Source organism: Sinohyriopsis cumingii, chromosome 9 (genome assembly GCF_028554795.1).
Source record: "Sinohyriopsis cumingii isolate HCF-2022 chromosome 9, ASM2855479v2, whole genome shotgun sequence".
NCBI lineage: Eukaryota > Metazoa > Mollusca > Bivalvia > Unionida > Unionidae > Sinohyriopsis > Sinohyriopsis cumingii.
Genome location: NC_142969.1, coordinates 98671902 through 98694811, shown reverse-complemented (window position 1 = coordinate 98694811; position 22910 = coordinate 98671902). Strand labels below are relative to the sequence as shown.

General features: G+C 35.2%; 1 protein-coding gene across 1 annotated transcript in view; it reads left to right on the top strand.

Moving 5' to 3' along the window:
- The window catches only part of LOC149792312 (uncharacterized), a 162779-nt gene that overhangs the window by 53999 nt on the left and 85870 nt on the right, over window positions 1-22910 (top strand). Inside the window, exon 4 of the mRNA XM_089970887.1 lies at window positions 14692-14907. Within this exon, the coding sequence (XP_089827013.1) occupies window positions 14692-14907 (216 nt within the window). The remainder of the gene's footprint in view (window positions 1-14691; window positions 14908-22910) is intronic.

Here is a 22910-nt window from a genome sequence, read left to right as displayed (position 1 = left end):
AGGTTTTTTTTCATGTTGGGACCAAGTCTTATGTTATTGTGAAGAAAAAAAACAAGTATGTTATTTTTTATGTTGGGATCAGGTCTTGATGTTTGTGTAAGAAAAAAATGAGTAGATTTTTTTTCATGTTGGGACCAAGTCTTATGTTATTGTGAAGAAAAAAACCAAGTATGTTATTTTTTATGTTGGGATCAGGTCTTGGTGTTTGTGTAAGAAAAAAAGTGAGGTTATTTTTCATGTAGGGACTGTTACATATATTTGATTTAATATATATATATATATATATATATATATATATATATATATATATATATATATATATATATATATATATATATTTTAATTTAATTGTTTGTTTGTCAGTTTTAAATTCATCTTTTTCTTACATGCTATTGTAATGTAAATTCATTCAATGGAGATGATATTTTTTTCAGAAAATTGGTTGACCTGAACCATTCTTTTCATAAACACCAGGTGTTGATCTAAATTCTGACCTTGATTCAAAATTTGTAAACAAAGTTCTATTTTGTTTTAAAATTGATTGGTTGTTTATAAGGCCATGATGGGCCTACATGGTTTAAGATGTAAACAACATTTTTAATTTTTTTAATTTTTTTTATTTTAGAGAAAATTATTGATTAAATGCCATATTCTGTGTGCATGATATAAACATGATCATCTGACTTTCCCCCCAGTTGATTTCACAATTCTGGTTTTTCCATAACTACACATTTGTTAGTTTTAATAGAGATGTGTAGAGAGAGATTTCTCAGTTTTCAGGCTTTTGCACTTGGTATCAAGTTGTTTTCTTTGTTGTTGCCAGATTCTGAGTTAATTATTAGGATTTCAAAAGGATTAATTCTTTATTCTCAGAAGTATTTGAAGAGTGCTCACACACATTTTGGAAAGACATTGTTTACAAGTTTAATTTGGATTTCCAATACCGGAGTGTCATTATTTGTATTTCTACAAGGAACTGTAGATAAGCACAGTACTGACTACAACATACGTCATCATCATCCATCTTTGATTTTACATCAGGATTTGAATTTGAAATTATTAGAACATTTGTTACTAGGACTTTTGCAATTTAATTTGTGGATTATTCTTATATTATTTTTGGATTTGATTCTTGAAACCGTAACTTCTTCACCCTTTTTCATTTTTACAGAATTTTCCAGGAAAATAAATTATTTGTTAAATTTTAAAAAGCTTCTTGTTCTCACTCTTTCTGTGTTACTGTTTATTTGAGCCTAAACACGTAACGGGACCAAGTCTTGATGTTTGTGTAAGAAAAAAAATGAGTAGGTTATTTTTCATGTTGGGACCAAGTCTTGATGTTTGTGTAAGAAAGAAAAAATTGGGTTATTTTTCATGTTGGGACCCAGTTTTACGGTTCTGAGTCTGAGCCAAATCAGTATCCCTCCAATTCTTGGCTCTTGTATGACTGCATGGACATGAATACTGGAAAGATTTATTGTGACAAAGCATTGTGTCGCACCTTGGAATTTCTTACAGGTGGAAGGGTGTGGGTGGAGGGAATTAGAGGTATCTTTTATGACTGGGGCACAGTTGTTATAATAAAAAAAGTCATTTTTGGAACAAATAATTTTTAAAAATGATACAGTTTGGAATGTTATCATTTTTGGAGTAAGTATATAAATAAGTTGATGTAGAAAGTATAACAGTTGAATAAAATATGACCAATGAATTCAGTAATTCCCGTGACAATTTCTCAGATTCAATTCTTTCAAACTAAAACGATGACCTATTACAAGTTGCCAAATGTCATTACATAAATTCAATGGTCTTGAGAGAGAGAGAGTTTCCTTTCCAATGTTTGGCTCAGTTACTCATCTGTTACTCTTCTGGTCATCTTTGTTCTCTGGTACCCTGATTAATGTGACAGTCACATGCTTCTTCTGGCACTGCATCTGCACCCCAAACCTCTGACGTCACTATGGTGGTTTTTACACGCTCTTTTGCGCCTTTCCGCATTCTTGCACTTTGGGTGTCTAACCTCTACTTCCACCCAGAAAGCTTCCTGTAGAGTGTAGAATTAGAATGTACATAGGCTGTCTCCCTACTCTGCTCTAAGGAAAATTCACAACTCTGTCACACACCACTCATCAGAATAATGGCAATAAATTAACAGGTCAACTCACACACTCACATATAAGTATTCCATATATGCTCTGTTATATAATAATTGTACTACAATAATAGTATTATTAACCCTTTACTTCATGCAAGCGTCTCTGGAAGCCTCTACTCCATTTGCATGGAAGCGCCTTTTGACGCCTGCTGTAAACTTCAGCCATTTTATGCCGGTTTTCGTAGCGCCACCTTCGGAGAAAACCCCCATTAGATACTACATTCATTTCTGCGAATGACAATTACGTCAGATCATGTGGTCACTGTTTATGCACTGGTCGTTATCTGCTATTTAAAGTAACTGGGTCGTAATCTCCACTCTCCAAAAAGGCAGTTGCTGATTTCATTCAGTACTTACAAAGTTTTCACGATTAGAATCACAACTATGAAAGATTCAATAACTTAAGTAAAGGCTCTGATATTGATGTAGGCAGCAATTAGTTTTTATAAATTATCAAATTCAGATGACTTAATGATGTAGACGCAGATGAAAAACTTGTAAATTTCGAATATGAGAAATGGCAGCTACAGTTGGTCACGCGGCCTCACTGACATGACGGTGAACAAGTTCTTTCAGTATTTTAAAGCACATAAAAAATTCTTCCATGAAAAATAATTACACAGCTATAACAATCAGACTTTACTCTTAAATTTTTCCACACATAATAGATGTGTACCAGAAAGGTAAAATGGTTAAAATTGCTGTTAAACGTAACATACACTACATTGCTTAACAATTAACAGGCAGGCCTATGCGTATGGAGTCAAATAGGAAACAGGTGTTCTATTTATAGTGCGCTGCACTTTGTAACTATGCTCTATGAGGAAAAGGGTTAACGAATTCAAATACCTGCATACACATTCCTAATTGTTAACTTCTCCATATAGTATATTATCATCATCAATAGCAATCATATGCAATTTCCACCCTACAAGTTATAAAAGACACATACAAATATATAAATACCATATATACCTGTGCATAAGTCCAACAATGACTATATGTTCATATACTGATAAGCAAGTACAGTTCTAACAAAAATCTATATATTCAGTTATGTATTGCAATACAACATAGTAGTAAATGACACATAAACTAAGATATCAGTTCAACAGTCTACTAAATGTAACAGTGTATCAATCTGCTATACATAACAGTGTATCAATGTTACAAATTCCTATTTATGAAAGTAGTACATGTACAAATATTCAGGGGAAGATATGTTACCTCAAGAAGTCTTCATTCACAGATCCCAACCTCAAATTCCATGAGAATTTCTTCTCCCCTTTCAAGAGTGGCAACTTAGGCCACTTGGAGTGCATTCTAAACTTTCTCTGATCTTCCCATCGCTGGGATCATCCATGTACTAGTTGCAAGACGAATTTAGTCTGAAAATAACAGCTTGCTTGCATAGAAAATCTGTCCTAAATTTGAATATCTTAGTTTTTATCGGATACCGTCTGGTCTTTCTGAATCTGACTTGATGAATCTAACACTTGCTGGTCACTCTATTTCCCATTTTTCCACATTCAGAATTTCTTTCATGTCAATAGGGAGTCAGGGGCGATTGGCAACAAACATCCTGGCTATGTACACTAGCTCTTTGACTATGGTCTAACAAAGAGACTAGATGAATTAACTATAGAACATATATGCATACATAAGGCATCAACAAATTCTCCCACAGTGCCATGTCAGTCTGAATAAAGTCAGGATTTTCATATCGGTCGATCTGAGGAGCACCAGTGTGAAGTCAATCTTCTTTTGGCCTTTGATTGACCAATCAGATTAAAGGTTTCTTATTGCTGCAGATGGTAACTCTCCTCATCACAGATTGTATGGCTGTATCTGATAGGATACTATAAATAAGTTAACAGGGAATTCTAAGGGTCACAATGAGATACAGTTTTATCTGAGCATTTCAGATCTTAGTCATGTCAGAGGATATGAAATTTTTTCAGTGTCTGTCAGATCACAGTTATGCTGTAGGACATGAACTTTTTCAGTGTCTGTCATATCATAGTTATGCTGTAGGACATGAACTTTTCAGTGGCTGTCAGATCTCAGTTATGCTGTAGGACATGAACTTTTTCAGTGTCTGTCAGATCACAGTTATGCTGTAGGACATTAACTTTTTCAGTGTCTGTCAGATCATAGTTATGCTGTAGGACATTAACTTTTCAGTGTCTGTCAGATCATAGTTATGCTGTAGGACATGAACATTTTTCAGTGTCAGATCATAGTTATGATGTAGGACATGGACATTTTTCAGTGTCTGTCAGATCATAGTTATTATGTAGGACACAGAACTTTTTCAGTGTCTGTCAGATCATAGTTATTATGTAGGACACGGAACTTTTTCAGTGTCTGTCAGATCATAGTTATGCTGTAGGACACAAACTTTTTCAGTGTCTGTCAGATCATAGTTATTATGTAGGACACGGAACTTTTTCAGTGTCTGTCAGATCATAGTTATGCTGTAGGACATGAACTTTTTCAGTGTCTGTCAGATCATAGTTATGCTGTAGAACATGAACCTTTTTCAGTGTCTGTCAGATCATAGTTATGCTGTAGGACATGAAAATTTTCAGTGTCTGTCATATCATAGTTATGCTGTAGAACATGAACCTTTTTCAGTGTCTGTAAGATCATAGTTATGATGTAGGACATGAACTTTTTTCAGTATCTGTCAGATCATAGTTATGCTGTAGGACATTAACTTTTTCAGTGTCTGTCAGATCATAGTTATGCTGTAGGACATGAACATTTTCAGTGTCTGTCAGATTGTAGACATGTCAGATATCTTGATTTATAAAAGAGAAAAGTCACATGTAACATACAAAATAAAGTATAAAACTGAAGAGTCACACTTTATAAGGCACAAAGTAAAGTGTAGAATTGAAGTGTCACACTTGTACAGCACAAAATAAATTACACAAAATTGAAGAGTCACACTTGTAAGACACAAAGTAAAGTGTAATATTGAAGTGTCACACTTGTACGGTACAAAATAAAGTATAAAATTGAAGAGTCTTGTAATGTACAAAATAAAGTTTAAAATTGAAAAGGCATTCTTGTAATGTACAAAATAGAGTTTAAAATTGAAGAATCATTCTTGCAATGTACAAAATAAAGTATAAAATTGAAGAGTCACACTTGTCTTGTACAAAATAAAGTATAAAATTGAAGAGTCACACTTGTAATGTACAAAATAAAGTATAAAATTGAGGAGACACACTTGTAATGTACAATATAAAGTATAGAATTGAAGAGTCACACTTGTAATGTAGAATATAAAGTATAAAATTGAAGTGTCACACTTGTTATGTACACAGTAAAGTATAAAATTGAAGTCATTTTTGTAATGTATAAAATAAAGTGTAAAATTGAAGAGACATTCTTGTAATGTACACAATAAAGTATAAAATTGAAGAGTCACACTTGTAACTAAAGGTGACCCAGATTTTTTTTCAGGCTGGTTAAATAGTTACGGATGTTTGGACCTTGTATGGTAATTTTGAGCATGAAACTAAAATTGAAAGTACCCCCCCCAATACAATACATGTTGTATATAATAGTATATTTAAATGCCAGTATAGGAGCTAAAGTTCAGTTCTTTCTTAACACAGATTATCAAAATACTAGGTAAAGTTTCAAGTTTATGAGTAAAACTTCTAATGTACAACGTAGTTTAAAATTGGAGTCACACTTGTAATGTACAACATAGTTTAAAATTGGACTCCCACTTGTAATGTACAATGTAGTTTAAAATTGGAGTCACTTGTAATGTACAACATAGTTTAAAATTGGAGTAATGTAGTTTAAAATTGGAGTCACACTTGTAATGTGCAACGTAGTTTAAAATTGGAGTCACACTTGTAATGTACAACATAGTTTAAAATTGGAGTCATACTTGTAATGTACAACGTAGTTTAAAATTGGAGAGTCACACTTGTAGGTGTAAAAAAGATGTCCATATTTTATTCAGGTTGGTTAAATATTTATGGAACATCCGGGACTTTGTGTAGTAATTATGACCATGAAACTAAAATTGAAAGTGAAAGCTCCAAATTAGGTGCAGTACATATACTACATGTATTTAATGGTAGGAGAATAGGAGCTAAAGTTCAGTTCTTACCATGGGCCCCCAAGTGGCCGAGTGGTCTAAAGCGCTTTCCGTTACGGATCACTGCCATCTCACCTCTGTCTGCGAGGGTTTGAGTCTGAATTCAGCCAATGTGGGTATGTGGGAAAGCTTGCCAGTAGCTTCTCGTGGGTCGGTGGTTCTTTCTGGGGTTTTCCCCGGGTTCTTCCTCCACCATTAATACTATCGTGTGCTGAAAAATGGCGTTAAACCCCATTACAACACAACACCATCAGTTCTTACTTTATACAATCAACATTTTGTACTTTGAACCTGATTTTGAATTTCCCTGATACAAAGTTTGAAAATATATAAACCAAACTAAATGACTGTATTTTTCTTATATTAAATTTATGTCATAGCAGCATATTCAGTTGTAATTTTTAAATATATTTCTCCTAGATTAAATTTTTGATATTTTATTTTTTATTTACCTAAATTGTTGTTCAAATTATCATGTAGGAAGAATATTGTGTTTTCAGTATATGTAAAAATTGTATCCAGACCACACAGACAGAATCTGATCCCCCAAACTATTGAGGAACCAGTCTAGGAGATTGGAGGTAGTGAAGTAAGTGAACCATTCTATTGAAAACTGATAAACGAAAAGGGACATCTTAGCATGGCCAGATATCCAAAACTGTTGACGCAGTTCAGTGTGCGAAAAAGGGGTAATGTACTCCATATAGCTGTGTTTCTTCCAATGGGAACTCGGGTCTTTTGGTGCCTCTTGCCTCTAACCCCTCCATTTATTTAATGATCTTACAAGGTTTGCCGATGCACAAAGGAAGAGTTTGAAGTTGAGGGATTACAGATTTTGTCTCATAGAATTATAGCAAATACTTACAAATTTAAGTTATATACCAATTACATACAAAAGCAATTTCTACACGCAAAAGTATTCTTGAATCGACCTTGCAGTTCATTTACTCATTTTTGAATATTTGTGGGGGGAGAGGGGTCCTCGGGAGACAAAAATGTGTTCCTGTCCCAGTGACAGATTTATTCAGAATGATGGTTAAAATTTACTCTTGAAAATTCAGCTCCAATTTTGTTGATATTTCATCTTAAATGATATGCCCAGGTCTCATTCACAAGAACCAAAAACAGGACTTTAATTGATGTAGCATGTATATGAAAGCATGTATTATGACGTCCAGTTTCAGACATATGATCTTGTAAAATGTTTGATCCAGTCCACCAGATCAGCTCTTTTTATCACTTTGAGAGAAAGTGTTCGTGTAACATAAATCAGAGCAAATGTCACCTCTGATGCTTCAAGTTTAAAATAAAGGGATGTAAATAACACCTGCTGTCCATCGTGTTGAACTCATTAACCCCTGGAGGTTTTTGTCATTTTTGCCTGAGATGTGAGTAGGAAACACATTTTGGGGGCTATTTTTAAATATATCCAAATACATCGACTTGCAAGAGATTTCCTGTTAACCTAATACCTAGTTGTGTTAGAAACATTGTTTTTCATTGGCTATTTCATTTGTGCATGAGCAGATGGGTAAAAGTTGGATTTTTTTTTTTTCGCTTAACAGACCAATCATTTTCGTATCGAGACCATTCTTTATTCCAAATGCCCATCTTATCCTACTGTTTGCAAAGGTTCACCTGTCTGTGTGTAGTTCTGACTTGTCTGACTTAGATCTGAGGCCAAAAAGTATAAAATTGGACACAAAATCAGATTTCGACCACAGACGAATTTGGGTGGAAAAGAATCGGGTCCAACAAATTAGGTTTTTCCCTCAGTATTTTGTAGTGCAACTAGGACATCCAGATTATTTGGTATCATTGTAGAGCTATGTCTGTCTACCTTTCTATAATACCACCCACTTTAGTGTATCTTACATGACCTTGATGCTACAGAACTCGGCAGTAGGCTACTACCTCCTGACGCATAAATGCGGCACCAGGGGTTAATGAGTTAATGTCAAGTATTTGTATTACAAAAAAAAAAGATAATGACCTAGTTTGTGAAATTGGGTTTGATTTGTTTTGAAGAGTTCTATTTTCAAAACCGCTTTGTACCTGATGAGATTTGTTTTGCAGATGAATTTTTAATAAATTCTCTGTTAATTTTAATACCAAGTGAAAAAGTGAAATAAGGCATTTATGATAGACACTAGTGAAAAATGTGCCATTTCATGGTGGATAATACTGTTCTCTAGTCAAGATTACAAAAGGTTACTTGTTGATATAATGAAAGAGCCTGAGATGCAAGGACGAGGTACCATTGTACACGTTTTAATTGCCTCATGCTATTTACACATATTAGTTAAATGAACAATGGAGTGCAACTTTTGACTTGAAAGGGTAACTAGGAATTTCAGTTTTTAAGTGCATTATAAAAGTGTTACATATTGAATCTGACTAAAATCATAGATTTGATAGACAGTGCTACATACTGAGTCCGATTACATATGATAGACATTGATACATATTGAGTCTGATTACATATGATAGACATTGATACATATTGAGTCCGATTAGATTTGATAGACATTGATACATATTGCGTCCGATTGGATTTGATAGACATTGATACATATTGAGTCCGATTACATATGATAGACATTGATACATATCGAGTCCGATTACATATGATAGACATTGATACATATTGAGTCCGATTACATATGATAGACATTGATACATATTGAGTCCGATTACATATGATAGACATTGATACATATTTTGTCCGATTACATATGATAGAGATTAATACATATTGAGTCTGATTACATTTGATAGACATTGATACATATTGAGTCCGATTAGATTTGATAGACATTGATACATATTGAGTCCGATTAGATTTGATAGACATTGATACATATTGAGTCCGATTACATATGATAGACATTGATGCATATCGAGTCCGATTGCATTTGATAGACATTGATACATATCGAGTCCGATTGCATTTGATAGACATTGATACATATCGAGTCCGATTGCATTTGATAGACATTGATACATATTGAGTCCAGTTGCATTTGATAGACATTGATACATATCAAGTCCGATTGCATTTGATAGACATTGATACATATCGAGTCCGATTAGATTTGATAGACATTGATACATATTGAGTCCGATTACATATGATAGACATTGATACATATTGAGTCTGATTAGATTTGATAGACATTGATACATATTTATGTGTTGTTGACTTTTGGCATTCCTCGTTAACATTTTTTTTTAACCTATCAGATAAGGCATTGCACTTTATGTTGGCTAGAGTTATCATTTAAAACGTTACAAGTTATGTATACCATTTAAATGTGTAAACTGTATAGAGGTTGGTGAATCTGAGGGACAGTAGAAGAAGACTTCATATTTGTGTCTGTCCAATCTCCATTACAGTGTAGACTTTTAATGGAAGGGACAGTAGAAGAAGACTTCATATTTGTGTCTGTCCAATCTCCATTACAGTGTAGACTTTTAATGGAAGGGACAGCAGAAGAAGACTTCATATTTGTGTCTGTCCAAACTCCATTACAGTGGAGACTTTTAATGGAAGGGACAGCAGAAGAAGACTTCATATTTGTGTCTGTCCAATCTCCATTACAGTGTAGACTTTTAATGGAAGGGACAGCAGAAGAAGACTTCATACTTGTGTCTGTCCAATCTCCATTACAGTGTAGACTTTTAATGGAAGGGACAGCAGAAGAAGACTTCATATTTGTGTCTGTCCAATCTCCATTACAGTGTAGACTTTTAATGGAAGGGACAGCAGAAGAAGACTTCATATTTGTGTCTGTCCAATCTCCATTACAGTGTAGATTTTTAATGGAAGGGACAGCAGAAGAAGACTACATATTTGTGTCTGTCCAATCTCCATTACAGTGTAGACTTTTAATGGAAGGGACAGCAGAAGAAGACTACATATTTGTGTCTGTCCAATCTCCATTACAGTGTAGACTTTTAATGGAAGGGACAGCAGAAGAAGACTTCATATTTGTGTCTGTCCAATCTCCATTACAGTGTAGACTTTTAATGGAAGGGACAGCAGAAGAAGACTTCATATTTGTGTCTGTCCAATCTCCATTACAGTGTAGATTTTTAATGGAAGGGACAGCAGAAGAAGACTACATATTTGTGTCTGTCCAATCTCCATTACAGTGTAGACTTTTAATGGAAGGGACAGCAGAAGAAGACTACATATTTGTGTCTGTCCAATCTCCATTACAGTGTAGACTTTTAATGGAAGGGACAGCAGAAGAAGACTACATATTTGTGTCTGTCCAATCTCCATTACAGTGTAGACTTTTAATGGAAGGGACAGCAGAAGAAGACTTCATATTTGTGTCTGTCCAATCTCCATTACAGTGTAGATTTTTAATGGAAGGGACAGCAGAAGAAGACTACATATTTGTGTCTGTCCAATCTCCATTACAGTGTAGACTTTTAATGGAAGGGACAGCAGAAGAAGACTTCATATTTGTGTCTGTCCAATCTCCATTACAGTGTAGACTTTTAATGGAAGGGACAGCAGAAGAAGACTTCATATTTGTGTCTGTCCAATCTCCATTACAGTGTAGACTTTTAATGGAAGGGACAGCAGAAGAAGACTACATATTTGTGTCTGTCCAATCTCCATTACAGTGTAGACTTTTAATGGAAGGGACAGCAGAAGAAGACTTCATATTTGTGTCTGTCCAATCTCCATTACAGTGTAGACTTTTAATGGAAGGGACAGCAGAAGAAGACTTCATATTTGTGTCTGTCCAATCTCCATTACAGTGTAGACTTTTAATGGAAGGGACAGCAGAAGAAGACTTCATATTTGTGTCTGTCCAATCTCCATTACAGTGTAGACTTTTAATGGAAGGGACAGCAGAAGAAGACTTCATATTTGTGTCTGTCCAAACTCCATTACAGTGTAGACTTTGAATCGAAGGTTAAGCATAACATGACATAATATTTGTGTCAGTCCAAATGCCATTACATTGGAGAATTTGAATCGAAGGTTAAGCATAACATGACATAATATTTGTGTCAGTCCAAACTCCGTTACTTTGGAGAATTTTAATCGAAGGTAACCATAACATGACATAATATTTGTGTCATTCCATTACATTATGTTTGTTTAGAACTTGTCTTGAAATACTTGTTAACTAGGGATCTATGCAAAACATTAAATGATTATTCCCAATTTCATGTACTCCAGGCCGTATTTAAAAATATTTCCAATTTCAAGTGTGCCAGGCCCTATTTAAACATATTCCCAATTCCATGTGCTCCAGGCCCTATTTAAAAATATTCTCAATTTCATGTGCTCCAGTTCCTATTTAAAAATATTCCCAATTTCATGTGCTCCAGGTCCTATTTAAAAATATTCCCAATTTCATGTGCTCCAGGCCCTATTTAACTCATTCGGCCCCAGAGGTTTTTGTTGTTTTTGCCTGAAATGTGCGTAGGAAAGACATTTGGAGTGCTATGTCTGAATACATCGTAATACAGCGGTTTTCAACCGATTATCCATGAGAATAATGCCTAGTTGTATTAGAAACATCATTTTCCATTGGTTATTTTGCTTGTGCATGAGCAGAAGGGTAAAAGTTGGAGTTCTTGTTTTTTTTTTGTTGTTTTTTTTGCTTAATAGACCCATCATTTTCGAATGGAAACAGCAATTTATTCCCAATGCCCACCTTATCCTAGTTTTTGCAAAGGTTCACCTGTCTGTGTGCAGTTAAGACCGGTATGCCTTAGATCTGAGGCCAGAAGGTCTAAAATCCGGACACAAAATCGCATTCCGATCTCGAGTGAATTTTGGGTGAAAAAAAACCGGGTCCAAAAAATGAGGTTTTTCTCTCTGTATTTCGTAGTGCAACTAGAACTTCCAGATTATTTGATACCATTTTAGAGCTGTATCTGTCTGCTTTTTTTTAATACCAACCATGTTGGTGTATCTTAAATGGCTTTGATGCTGCAGAGCTTTGAAGTAGGGTACAGCCTCATCACGCCTACAGACGGGATCGGGGCCGAATTGGTTAAAAATATTCCCAATTTCATGTGCTCCAGGTCCTATTTAAAAATATTCCCAATTTCATGTGCTTCAGGCCCTATTTAAAAATATTCCCAATTTCATGTGCTCCAGGTTCTATTTAAAAATATTCCCAATTTCATGTGCTCCAGGCCGTATTTAAAAATATTCCCATTTTCATGTGCTCCAGGCCCTATTTAAAAATATACCCAAATCCCATGTGCTCCAGGCCCTATTTAAAAATATTCCAAATTCCATGTGTTTCAGGCCCATCTTAAAAATATTTCCAATTCCCATGTGTTCCAGGCTTTACTTTAAAATATTTCCAATTCCATGTATTACAGGCCAGACTTAAAACTACTAACAATTCCATATGCTCCAGACACTCCTTAAAAATTTAATTTGGAATATTTTTAAGTAGGACATGGAAAGCATGTGGTTTCTGGACAAAGTCATTTTGATGACATCATGATTCTTGACGGACAAGTACATTTCCAGTTTTGAAATTTATATGGAACATTTCATTCTTTTAGACTTTCATAGAACGTTATCAGGATTATTTTGGATTCACTTCATAATACTGCAAGTTCCTCTCACTTTTTCTCTTATAACTTGGATAATTATTTAAGTTTTACAAAACATGTTGGTTTTGCTTCTTTCTGTTACATATGTTTGTGACCATAGAGTTGTGACATTGTTTATTGTGACATTTAGTTGTGATAGACACTTGTATATTAGGAGAGCAATTCATTCCAATTTTAGAGTCTTATTTCTCATGTTGTAACTTCAGTCTGCAAATGTATTTATTATTTGAGAGGAAACATTTGTTTGGATTATTCATTGAAATCACATATACAGAGTGATCATTGGACTAAAACATTCTTAAGGGATATTGTGAATTATTCAGTGGAGTTCTGGACAATGCCAGGACTTAGCAGACCATTAAATTCAAGGATCTGAAATTCATTCAGAAGATTTAATTCTTTTGGAACTGAATAGAACTTTTTAAGATTATTTTGGATTCAGTTCATAATACTGTAAGTTCCTATTATATCTTTGATAATTAAATTATTTGTTAAACTTACAAAACTTGTTGGTTTTATTTCTTTCTGTTTTTGTAAAATGTTATGCAAGCCATGACATAGATGTCATGTCTGTCTGTGATGTAATGCTATAGGGAATTAAATTCATAATTCCTTGTCTCTCTCTGCAATGTAATGCTATAGGAAACTACATTTGTAATGTCATGTCTCACTTTACGGAACTACGTGTGATGTCATGTCTATTCATCATGTCTCTCTCTGTTATGTAATGCTATAGAGAATTGCATGTAATGTCATGTCTCTCCCTGTTATGTACTGCTGATGGGAATTACATGTCATGTCATGCCTCTCGCAGTAATGTAATGCTATATAGAAAATCATGTGATGTCGTGTCTCTCCCTATTCTGTAATGCTGTAGGGAATTACATGTGATGTCGTCTCTCCCTGTGATGAATTGCTATATAACAAATTATGTGATGTCATGTCTCTCCCTGATATGTAATGCTATAGGGAATTACAGTTGTCGCAAGTTTTCAATGTAATATTCCATAGTGTATTACTGGTGGGGTGGGGCAGATCAGGTGACAGTTTTGAGTTATAGTGGGATAGCAAGGAAGCCACACCATATGTCCCATATAGAAAACTTATTTTCAACTTGTGAATGGCTTAGGAAATTTTAATCAATGTTGGTTTCAATGGACATGATAATTATAGTTGTGTCCGTTGTGGCTCCCATAGCATTGGTGTGGCTTCCATAGCAACCATGTGATAAGCCTACATACAACACTTACCTGCCATCAGTTATGGCTATTGTTACTAATAATAGAAACTCCTTAAGTGTGGCTGTGGTTACTAATAGAAACTCATCAAGTATCGCTATTTTTACTAATAATAGAACTCATCAAGTATTGCTATTGTTACTAATAATAGAAAATGTAATAGCTCAGCTTGCTCCAAAACTGCTGTACTTTTCCATACCTAAATGATGGGTCACATGGTCCTAGCATGAACACCTTCACCTTCATACAGAATATACCAGTGCACTATCTTGTCCAGGTGAAATTATTCAAAGTAGAAACACAGTTAAGCGACCTGCCAAAATTGAGTCACAGTTAAGTAACTTGCCAAATAACTTATATTTTTACGAAATAGCAAGAAATGATCCTGGCAGGTGTCATTCATTGCAAGGCACCTGCCTTATTACTTCATTTGTGCTTTATATTATTATATGCCAGGTAAGCAATATGGGCCTCATGTTGTGTGAGAAATGGAATAAGGATGTGAGATGGTGTAGAATTCTGTGAGATTTTTCCTCGTTTTATAATTACCGTATATTTAATTTCTTCAGATGTGGAGAAGAAGGATGCTACATATTGTGCTTACACGCAGAACCGTCACAGCAGCATCATGGACAAAACATTTCATAGTGAGTCGTCAGACCTGGGTCTTGGCAAGCTCATGCCTGATGGACACACAGTACAGTGCCAGGAGGAGCCAAACTATTGCTTTACCTACTGGGAAGTGGATCCAAACAATAACTCGGTTAACGACATTATAATGCAAGGTGAGTATTAGTGCTTTTCTCTTTGAAATTACCAATTAATTGCTTACAATTTCTGTGATAAATTTAGTTGAGTGTTCAGTTTGGCACAATTTCTGCTCATTTTGATTTCTTGGCATGACAATACAGTAAATAATCTCCATGGCATAAATCTTGGCATAGTAGTACAGTAAATAATCTCCATGGCATAGATCTTGGCATAGCAGTACAGTAAATAATCTCATTGGCATAGATCTTGGCATAGCAGTACAGTAAATAATCTCCATGGCATAGATCTTGGCATAGCAGTACAGTAAATAATCTCCATGGCATAGATCTTGGCATAGCAGCAAACTGTCAGATTAATTTATATGACTATCAAACTCGGTCCTCTGAATTTCCATATAAAATGAAGTAATGCTTGGCAATCCTTCAGTCTGGCATGTTCTACACCTGGTCCAGACTACAATGAGGAAGTACATAGACAGAAACCCCATTTAATGGCAACCATGTTTGCATTAGAAATATCTTTGAAATAGGCAATATTTCAGCATATGGAACCAGACTCATTGTTGTTTGAGATGCCAGACACAAATGCACTAAGGAATGTTCTATTATTTTCCTGCATGATTCTATTAATCTTAATTATTAGTCGCCCCAGGGGATACTATTTTGTGGCAAACTAATGATAGATGATGACTGATAATTTGAATGCTGAATGTAGTTCTGGGGATTGGAGTGGGGGTGAGTGAGTCTGAATAACAGCAGATATTTGCATTGGCTTCCATCTTTAGTTTGGGTTATCACATTTAACATGTACATGCCAATGATTGATCAGGTTATGTCCCTTTGGCATTCCTTCACCAGATATTGTCAGTGTTTCTTATAAGGGCTATAGATAAACCAATTTGAATAAATTTGTTTCATTTCTTACCAAGTCTGCAGTTTATGGCAGATTTAACTTTATTTCTAAAAAATCCCCACCATTATCCCAAATTTATATTTTGTTATGGTGTAAAATCTTGTTTGAGATGAAGGTAAATACAGGTTTTGTTATTAGTAATGGTAGAAACAAAAATGATGTGTTTTTTCTTCTAATATTGATGCTTAACTTAATATTTTTAAAATTGTGTTTCTTTGCATTAATGTATTGTTTAGTAAATGAATGTTTTTCAATTTTTTTTAATCATATGGTTAACAAAATTATTCACATATTGTGCATAATTTCACTTAATGTTCATTTTAAGAGAATGCATGAAGTGTGTGCATATGTTTGTGTAGATGTTAAAGAGAGAGAGAGATCATTGTGAACATTCCCAGATCTAATGAAACAGATCTGCATCACTGTGTAATTTTACTCCAAGTGTTCATGAACTGATAAACAGGGAGGAGTGTTACAAAATGAATGAATGATGTGGTTCTTTGGGGTTTTTCCCCTTGAGGTGTCAGGTCTTACAATGCAAACAGTTGAATCAAAAGTGAAATTAAAGTTGTTGTTTTGTGAAATTGAACCCAGGACTGCATAGCTGCAAAGCAGGGATATGATTCATATACTTTATCTGGAGTTCATATTACAAGACCTCATCCTTTCACCCTTGTTCGTTACATGTAGTATGTTGGTTTGAACTAGTAGTGTACGAGTAGTTCACGATTTTATGCTGTTTGGCTTACAAATATAGTCTACTTGTACACTGCATGCAGTGCCATATTTCGCTCCATTCACAATCACAAAAATGTAATATAGATATATTTTTCAGTTTGTACTTGAAAATTACGTTTGGAGGGACTAAGTTGGAGATGCATATAATATGTAAATTAAAATATTTTGCTCCTTTCTTGCATTTGCACCTAAGTAATAAAAATGAAAAATCTTTATTCACGGTGGTATGGGAATGATGAGAATGATCCCTTGCATTAAATAAGAATTGTTTGTTAATAATTTACTACAACTCGGCTCCCTTGGAGACACTCGTCAACTGTAATAGTGTTAAAATGTGCTTAACTTGCTGGTACAATTATTTCACATCTGAAAATTCAAAGTTTAGTCCATTTATTTGTATATTTTCCCCATGATAGAAATGTCAGGAAAACCCTTAAGTTTAGACACATTTCATCCAGTTGGAACATGCATAGATGAAATATTGAAGTATTGCATTGGACCATTTGATGATTGGATGTAAATTGCATCCTTTCACATGATTGGTATTAATGCTTCAGGTGTTGATTATACTTGATATCATTCAATTTTCTGTTTGTATGTTGATCTAAATTTTTTGTTGCTTTCTTTACTAGCCGATGATATCCAGGTTCTGTCCTTTTTTGCATCTAATTATGCCCATGTCATCATTTTAGAGGGTAATATAGTGTCTTGCCAAGCCTTACTAGCTGTCTGTCTATATGTCCATGTCTGTCTATATGCCCCTTTCAGACTTGATGTACCTGTCTGTCTACATGTCCCTATATGTCTGTGTCAGACTTTATGTCCCTGTCTGTCTACATGCCCCTGTCTTTCTACATGTCTCTGCCTGTCTATATATATCCATGTCAGACTATATGTACCTGTCTGTCTACATGTCCCTGTCTATATGCCCCTTTCAGGCTTGATGTACCTGTCTGTCTACATGTCCCTGCCTGTCTATATGTCCCTGTCTGTCTACATGTCCCTGCCTGTCTATATTTCCATGTCAGACATATGTACCTGTCTGTCTGTATGTCTGTGTCAGGCTTTATGTCCCTGTCTGTCTACATGTCTCTAGCTGTCTGTGTGATCCATGTCAGACTTTATGTACCTGTCTATCTACATGTCCCTGCCTGTCTATATGTCCATGTATGTCTACATGTCCCTGCCTGTCTATATATCCATGTCAGACTTTATGTACCTGTCTACATGTCCCTGTCTGTCTATATGTCTGTGTCAGATTTTGTCACTGTCTACATGTCCCTAACTGTCTGTATGTCCATGTCAGACTTTATGTACCTGTCTATCTATATGTCCCTGCCTGTCTACATGTCCCTGCCTGTCTCTGTGTCCCTGTCTGTCTACATGACCCTGCCTGTCTATATATGTGTCAGACTTTATGTACCTGTCTGTCTTTTTGTCTGTGTCAGACTTAATGCCCCCATTTGTCTACATGTCCCTGCCTGTCTATATGTCCGTGTCATACTTTATGTACCTGTCTGTCTTTATGTCTGTGTCAGACTTTATGTCCCTGTCTATATGTCCCTGCAGACTTTATGTCCATGTCTGTCTACATGTCTGTCTTTATGTCTGTGTCAGACTTGATGTCCCTTTCTACATGTCCCTGTCAGGCTTTATGTCTCTGTCTGTTGACATGTCCCTGTCTATATGTCTATTATGTTTTGGCTCTTATAAAATGCAACAAGATAAGAATGAAGACAACAAGCTTTGTAAAATTTAACAAATAATTTATTTCCCTAGATAAACAAGGTAAAAATGAGAAAAAAGAACTTAAAGTTTTACGAATCCAAAAATAACCCAAGAATAATATAAAAATTAAAAAACAGAAGTCCTTGAAACAAAAAGTCCTAATGAAACTGAGTTTGAATCTCGATTTAATCCAAAATGGAAGGCAATGCTGTATGCTGTGGTCAGCGTCATACTGATGTATCAACAGTTCTTTGTTGAATCTCAGAAAGTAATATTCCAGTGTTTGAATTCTGTGTAACTTTTGATGACTGTCCTTATCCAAAAATTAATTTAGAGCACAAGTATTTCCAGGAAAAAATAATCTCTTAAAATCCAAATGATTTGAAGAAAACAAAAAATTAGCCCAAAAAACTGGTCACAACATAAAACACTTGGACTTCACATGATGACTATTCTTTCTCAAAACATCAATATTATGTCTAATAAAGGCACAAAACAGATGCCCGGATGTGGGTCAGTCCACTGAAAAAACCTAAATGATACATGTTTTTTGCCACGTACTCCAAGTATGGCCTTGATTTCACATTATGAATCTATTCTCAGAAAGAATTAAAAAAATATTTAAAAAAAGTTGTTTACAATAACTCTCACTGATTTCTCAATCAAGGTCAGGAACTAGGTTAGCATTAGATACAAAGTTTCTGTTATTACTGTTTATGAAAAACAGGTCAAACTGAACTGAGTTTTTTGGAAAATGTTAAATCTAGTAAATAAAATTACATTACAGTAGCATGTAATGGAATAATTTTTTTAAACTAACAAACAAACAATTAAATTAATCAAATATAAATTAAATCAAATATACATAACATGTCCATGTCTGACTTTATATCCCTGTCTGTCTGTATGTCCATCAGTCGTCAGTGGTAACAATTACGTTTCAACACTTGATTTTTTATGGACTTAATACATTTACTATGATTGTTAATATGAACATCAGTATATGGCTTAGATTTTTTTCACCTTTGGTTTTCCCTAAATTTGAGGGAGTTATGGACCCTAAATTTGAGTTGAGTTTATGAACCCTAGGTTTGAGTGAGTTATTGCACCCATTTAAAGGATTGGAAGTAAGTTTGGTATAAATGTGGTAAAGTTTGATTTTCATTGTTGTCTGGCAAAACAGATTTATGGCACCTTTCCCGTTAGTAGCATCATAATTTCAGTTCCACTGAGCAATATCTGAATGACTTGAGGGATTTAAATCTAAGTTGATGGGAGGTTTGACATTAAGGATACCATCTTCCTACAGACTTTTAACTGAGTCATGACCCCAGTTTGACATTGAACTATGTTGGGTTCACTATTTGAAGGACCTCATGGAATGTAAGAAATTTGGTATTTACCTTCAGTAAAAGTCAGTCTATGTTGTTTAAATTTTTTATCTTTTCCTGTAAATATTGACTAAAGTTGTACTCCTGTTTGACTTAAAAGAATTTGATTCTCCACATATTTAACCACTTTTGTTTATGTTATTTTTTTTCAATTACACAATGTACCATTTGGGCAAAAGCATCTGTGTCAACTAAACACAAATGTCCTTATGAAACTTTTATATAAAAAATGAATCACCTGCTGAATAGTGAAGTCACTATTTTTGTGCGAGTCTAGGTATCTTGATTGGTAGAGGATTGGACTCATCCAAAATTCATAGGTTTCATACCTGCCCAGGTCATGCTGGTTTGGCTGCTAAGGTGTGCTTTTGGAAAAGGAATTTAGATCCTGTGTCCCCAGCACAATATAGCCAAGAATGCCTCATTAACAAGACAACAACTTATTGTTATGGATCTCGCAGTTGGTACAAACTATTAAAGACCCAGCAAACAGTAATTCTACTGTGGAACCAAGCAGACAGTAATTCTACTGTGGAACCAAGCAGACAGTAATTCTGCTGTGGAACCAAGCAGACAGTAATTCTACTGTGGAACCAAGCATACAGTAATTATACTGTGGAACCAAGCAGACAGTAATTCTACTGTGGAACCAAGCAAACAGTAATTCTACTGTGGAACCAAGCAGACAGTAATTCTACTGTGGAACCAAGGAAACAGTAATTCTACTTTGGAACCAAGCATACAGTAATTCTATGTGGAATCCAGCAAACAGTAATTCTACTATGGAACCAAGCAGACAGTAATTCTGCAGTGGAACCAAGCAGACAGTAAGTCTATGTGGAATCCAGCAAACAGTAATTCTACTGTGGAATCAAGCAGATAGTAATTCTACTGTGGAACCAAGCAGACAGTAATTCTATGTGGAATCCGGCAAACAGTAATTCTACTGTGGAACCAAGCAAACAGTAATTCTGCTGTGGAACCAAGCAGACAGTAAGTCTATGTGGAATCCAGCAAACAGTAATTCTACTGTGGAACCAAGCAAACAGTAATTATATGTGGAATCCAGCAAACAGTAATTCTGCTTTGGAATCAAGCAGACAGTAATTATAATGTGGAATCCAGCAAACAGTGTGTGTGTGTGTGATTAGGATTTTGAACGTAGCTTTAACAATTTTTCAGTCATATCGCTACGATGTCTGCAGTGTGGCAGTTTATAATGATGTCTAGCACTGGGGCATCATGCCGCAGACATGTAGCATGATGTCCCACCCAGTCACATTATCCTGATACCAGGCCGACCAGTCCTAACACTAACCTCTTAATGCCGAGCACCTAACCCAGCAAACAGTAATTCTGCTGTGAAACGAAGCAGACAGTAATTCTACTGTGGAACTCAGCAAACAGTAATTCTAATGTGGAATCCAGCAAACAGTAATTCTGCTGTGGAACCAAGCAGATGTTAATTCTACTGTGAAACCAAGCAAACAGTAATTCTACTGGGGAACTCAGCAAACAGTAATTCTGTTGTGGAATTCAGCAAACAGTAATTCTATGGTGAAACCTGCAAGCATTAATTATACTGGAGAACCCTGCTAATTGTAAATCAGGTGTGGAATCCAGAAAACAGTAATTCTTCCGTGCAACCCAGCAAACAGTAATTCTACTGTAGAATCCAGCAAACAGTAATTCAGCTGTGGAATGCAGCGAACAGTAAATCTGCTGTGGAATCCAGCAAACAGTAATTCTAATGTGGAATCCAGCAAACAGTAATTCTATGGTGAATCCTGCAAACAGTAATTATCTGTAGAACCCATCAGTCAGTAATATTACTGTGGAATGCAGCAAGCAATAATTCTTCTGTGGAATCCTGCATACAGTAATTCTACTTTGGAATGCAGTTAGCAGTAGTTCTACTGTGGAATCCAGCAAACAGTAATTCTATTGTGGAACCCAGCAAGTGGTAATTCTATGACGAATTCAGCACATAGTAATTCTCCTGTTCAACCCAGCAAATATTAATTCCACTGTGGAACCCAGCAAACAGTAATTCTATTGTGGAACCCAGCAAACAGTAGTTCCACTGTGGAACCCATCAAACAGTAATTCTACTGTGGAACCAAGCAGACAGTAATTATATTATGAAACCCAGCAAACAGTAATTCTACTGTGGAATCCAGCAAACAGTAATTCTACTGTGGAATCCAGCAAACGGTAATTCTATGGTGAATCCTGCAAACAGTAATTCTACTGGGGAACCCTGCAAATCATAAATCTGGTGTGGAATGCAGCAAACAGTTAATCTGGTGTGGGACGCAGTACACGGTAAATATGGTGTGGAACCCAGTACATGGTTATTCTACTGTTCAGTCCAGCAAACAGTAGTAATTCTTTCATGGAACCCAGCAAACAGTAATTCAGGTGTGGAACGCAACAAAAAGTAATCTGGTGTGAAAACCAGCAAATATTAATTCTGCTGTAGAACACAGGGAATAGTAATTCTACAGTGGAATCTGGCAAACAGTATTTCTAATGTGGAACTTGTAAATAAATTTAAGTAATTTTCCTGAAAATATATAATATTTCATTGACAATATTTAACTTTCACCATGTACATCTCATGAAACAAGATTAGCAGATCTGTTAGGTGAGGAGTCTTGAAAGCTAATGTACCTTCCATACAGTTTGATGTATCAATGTGCCTTCCATACAGCTTGATTATCTTCATTACAGTTTGATCTATCAATGTATCTTCCATACAGTTTGAAGTTTCGATGTTTCTTCCTTACAGTTTGATGTATGAATGTGTCTTCCTTACAGTTTGATGTAACAATGTAAATTTCCAGAAGAAAATGATGTGCATAGTATTGATTTTCTATTTTGAAAGCATTATCTGCCAATTTGCATGCAGATTTGGTATCCAGATGTACATAGAGTGTCAGGTTATGATTTAGTCAAATTTATGCGGACTAAGTTACACTGAGGTCAGAGTTTTCAGAAAAGCTTACACTAGAGCTAATATGGCAACTTTTTGTCTCAGCATATTTACCTACATGGGAAATCACTTTAAAACAATCCAGTCTTACCATTTTTTTCTTGTATAGGGAATCACTCATTTTACATGTAGAACAATCCAGTCCTACCATTTTTTTCTTGTATAGGGAATCATTCATTTTACATGTAGAACAATCCAGTCCTACCATATTCACTCATATGGGAAATCACTAATTTTAGGACAATCCAGGTTG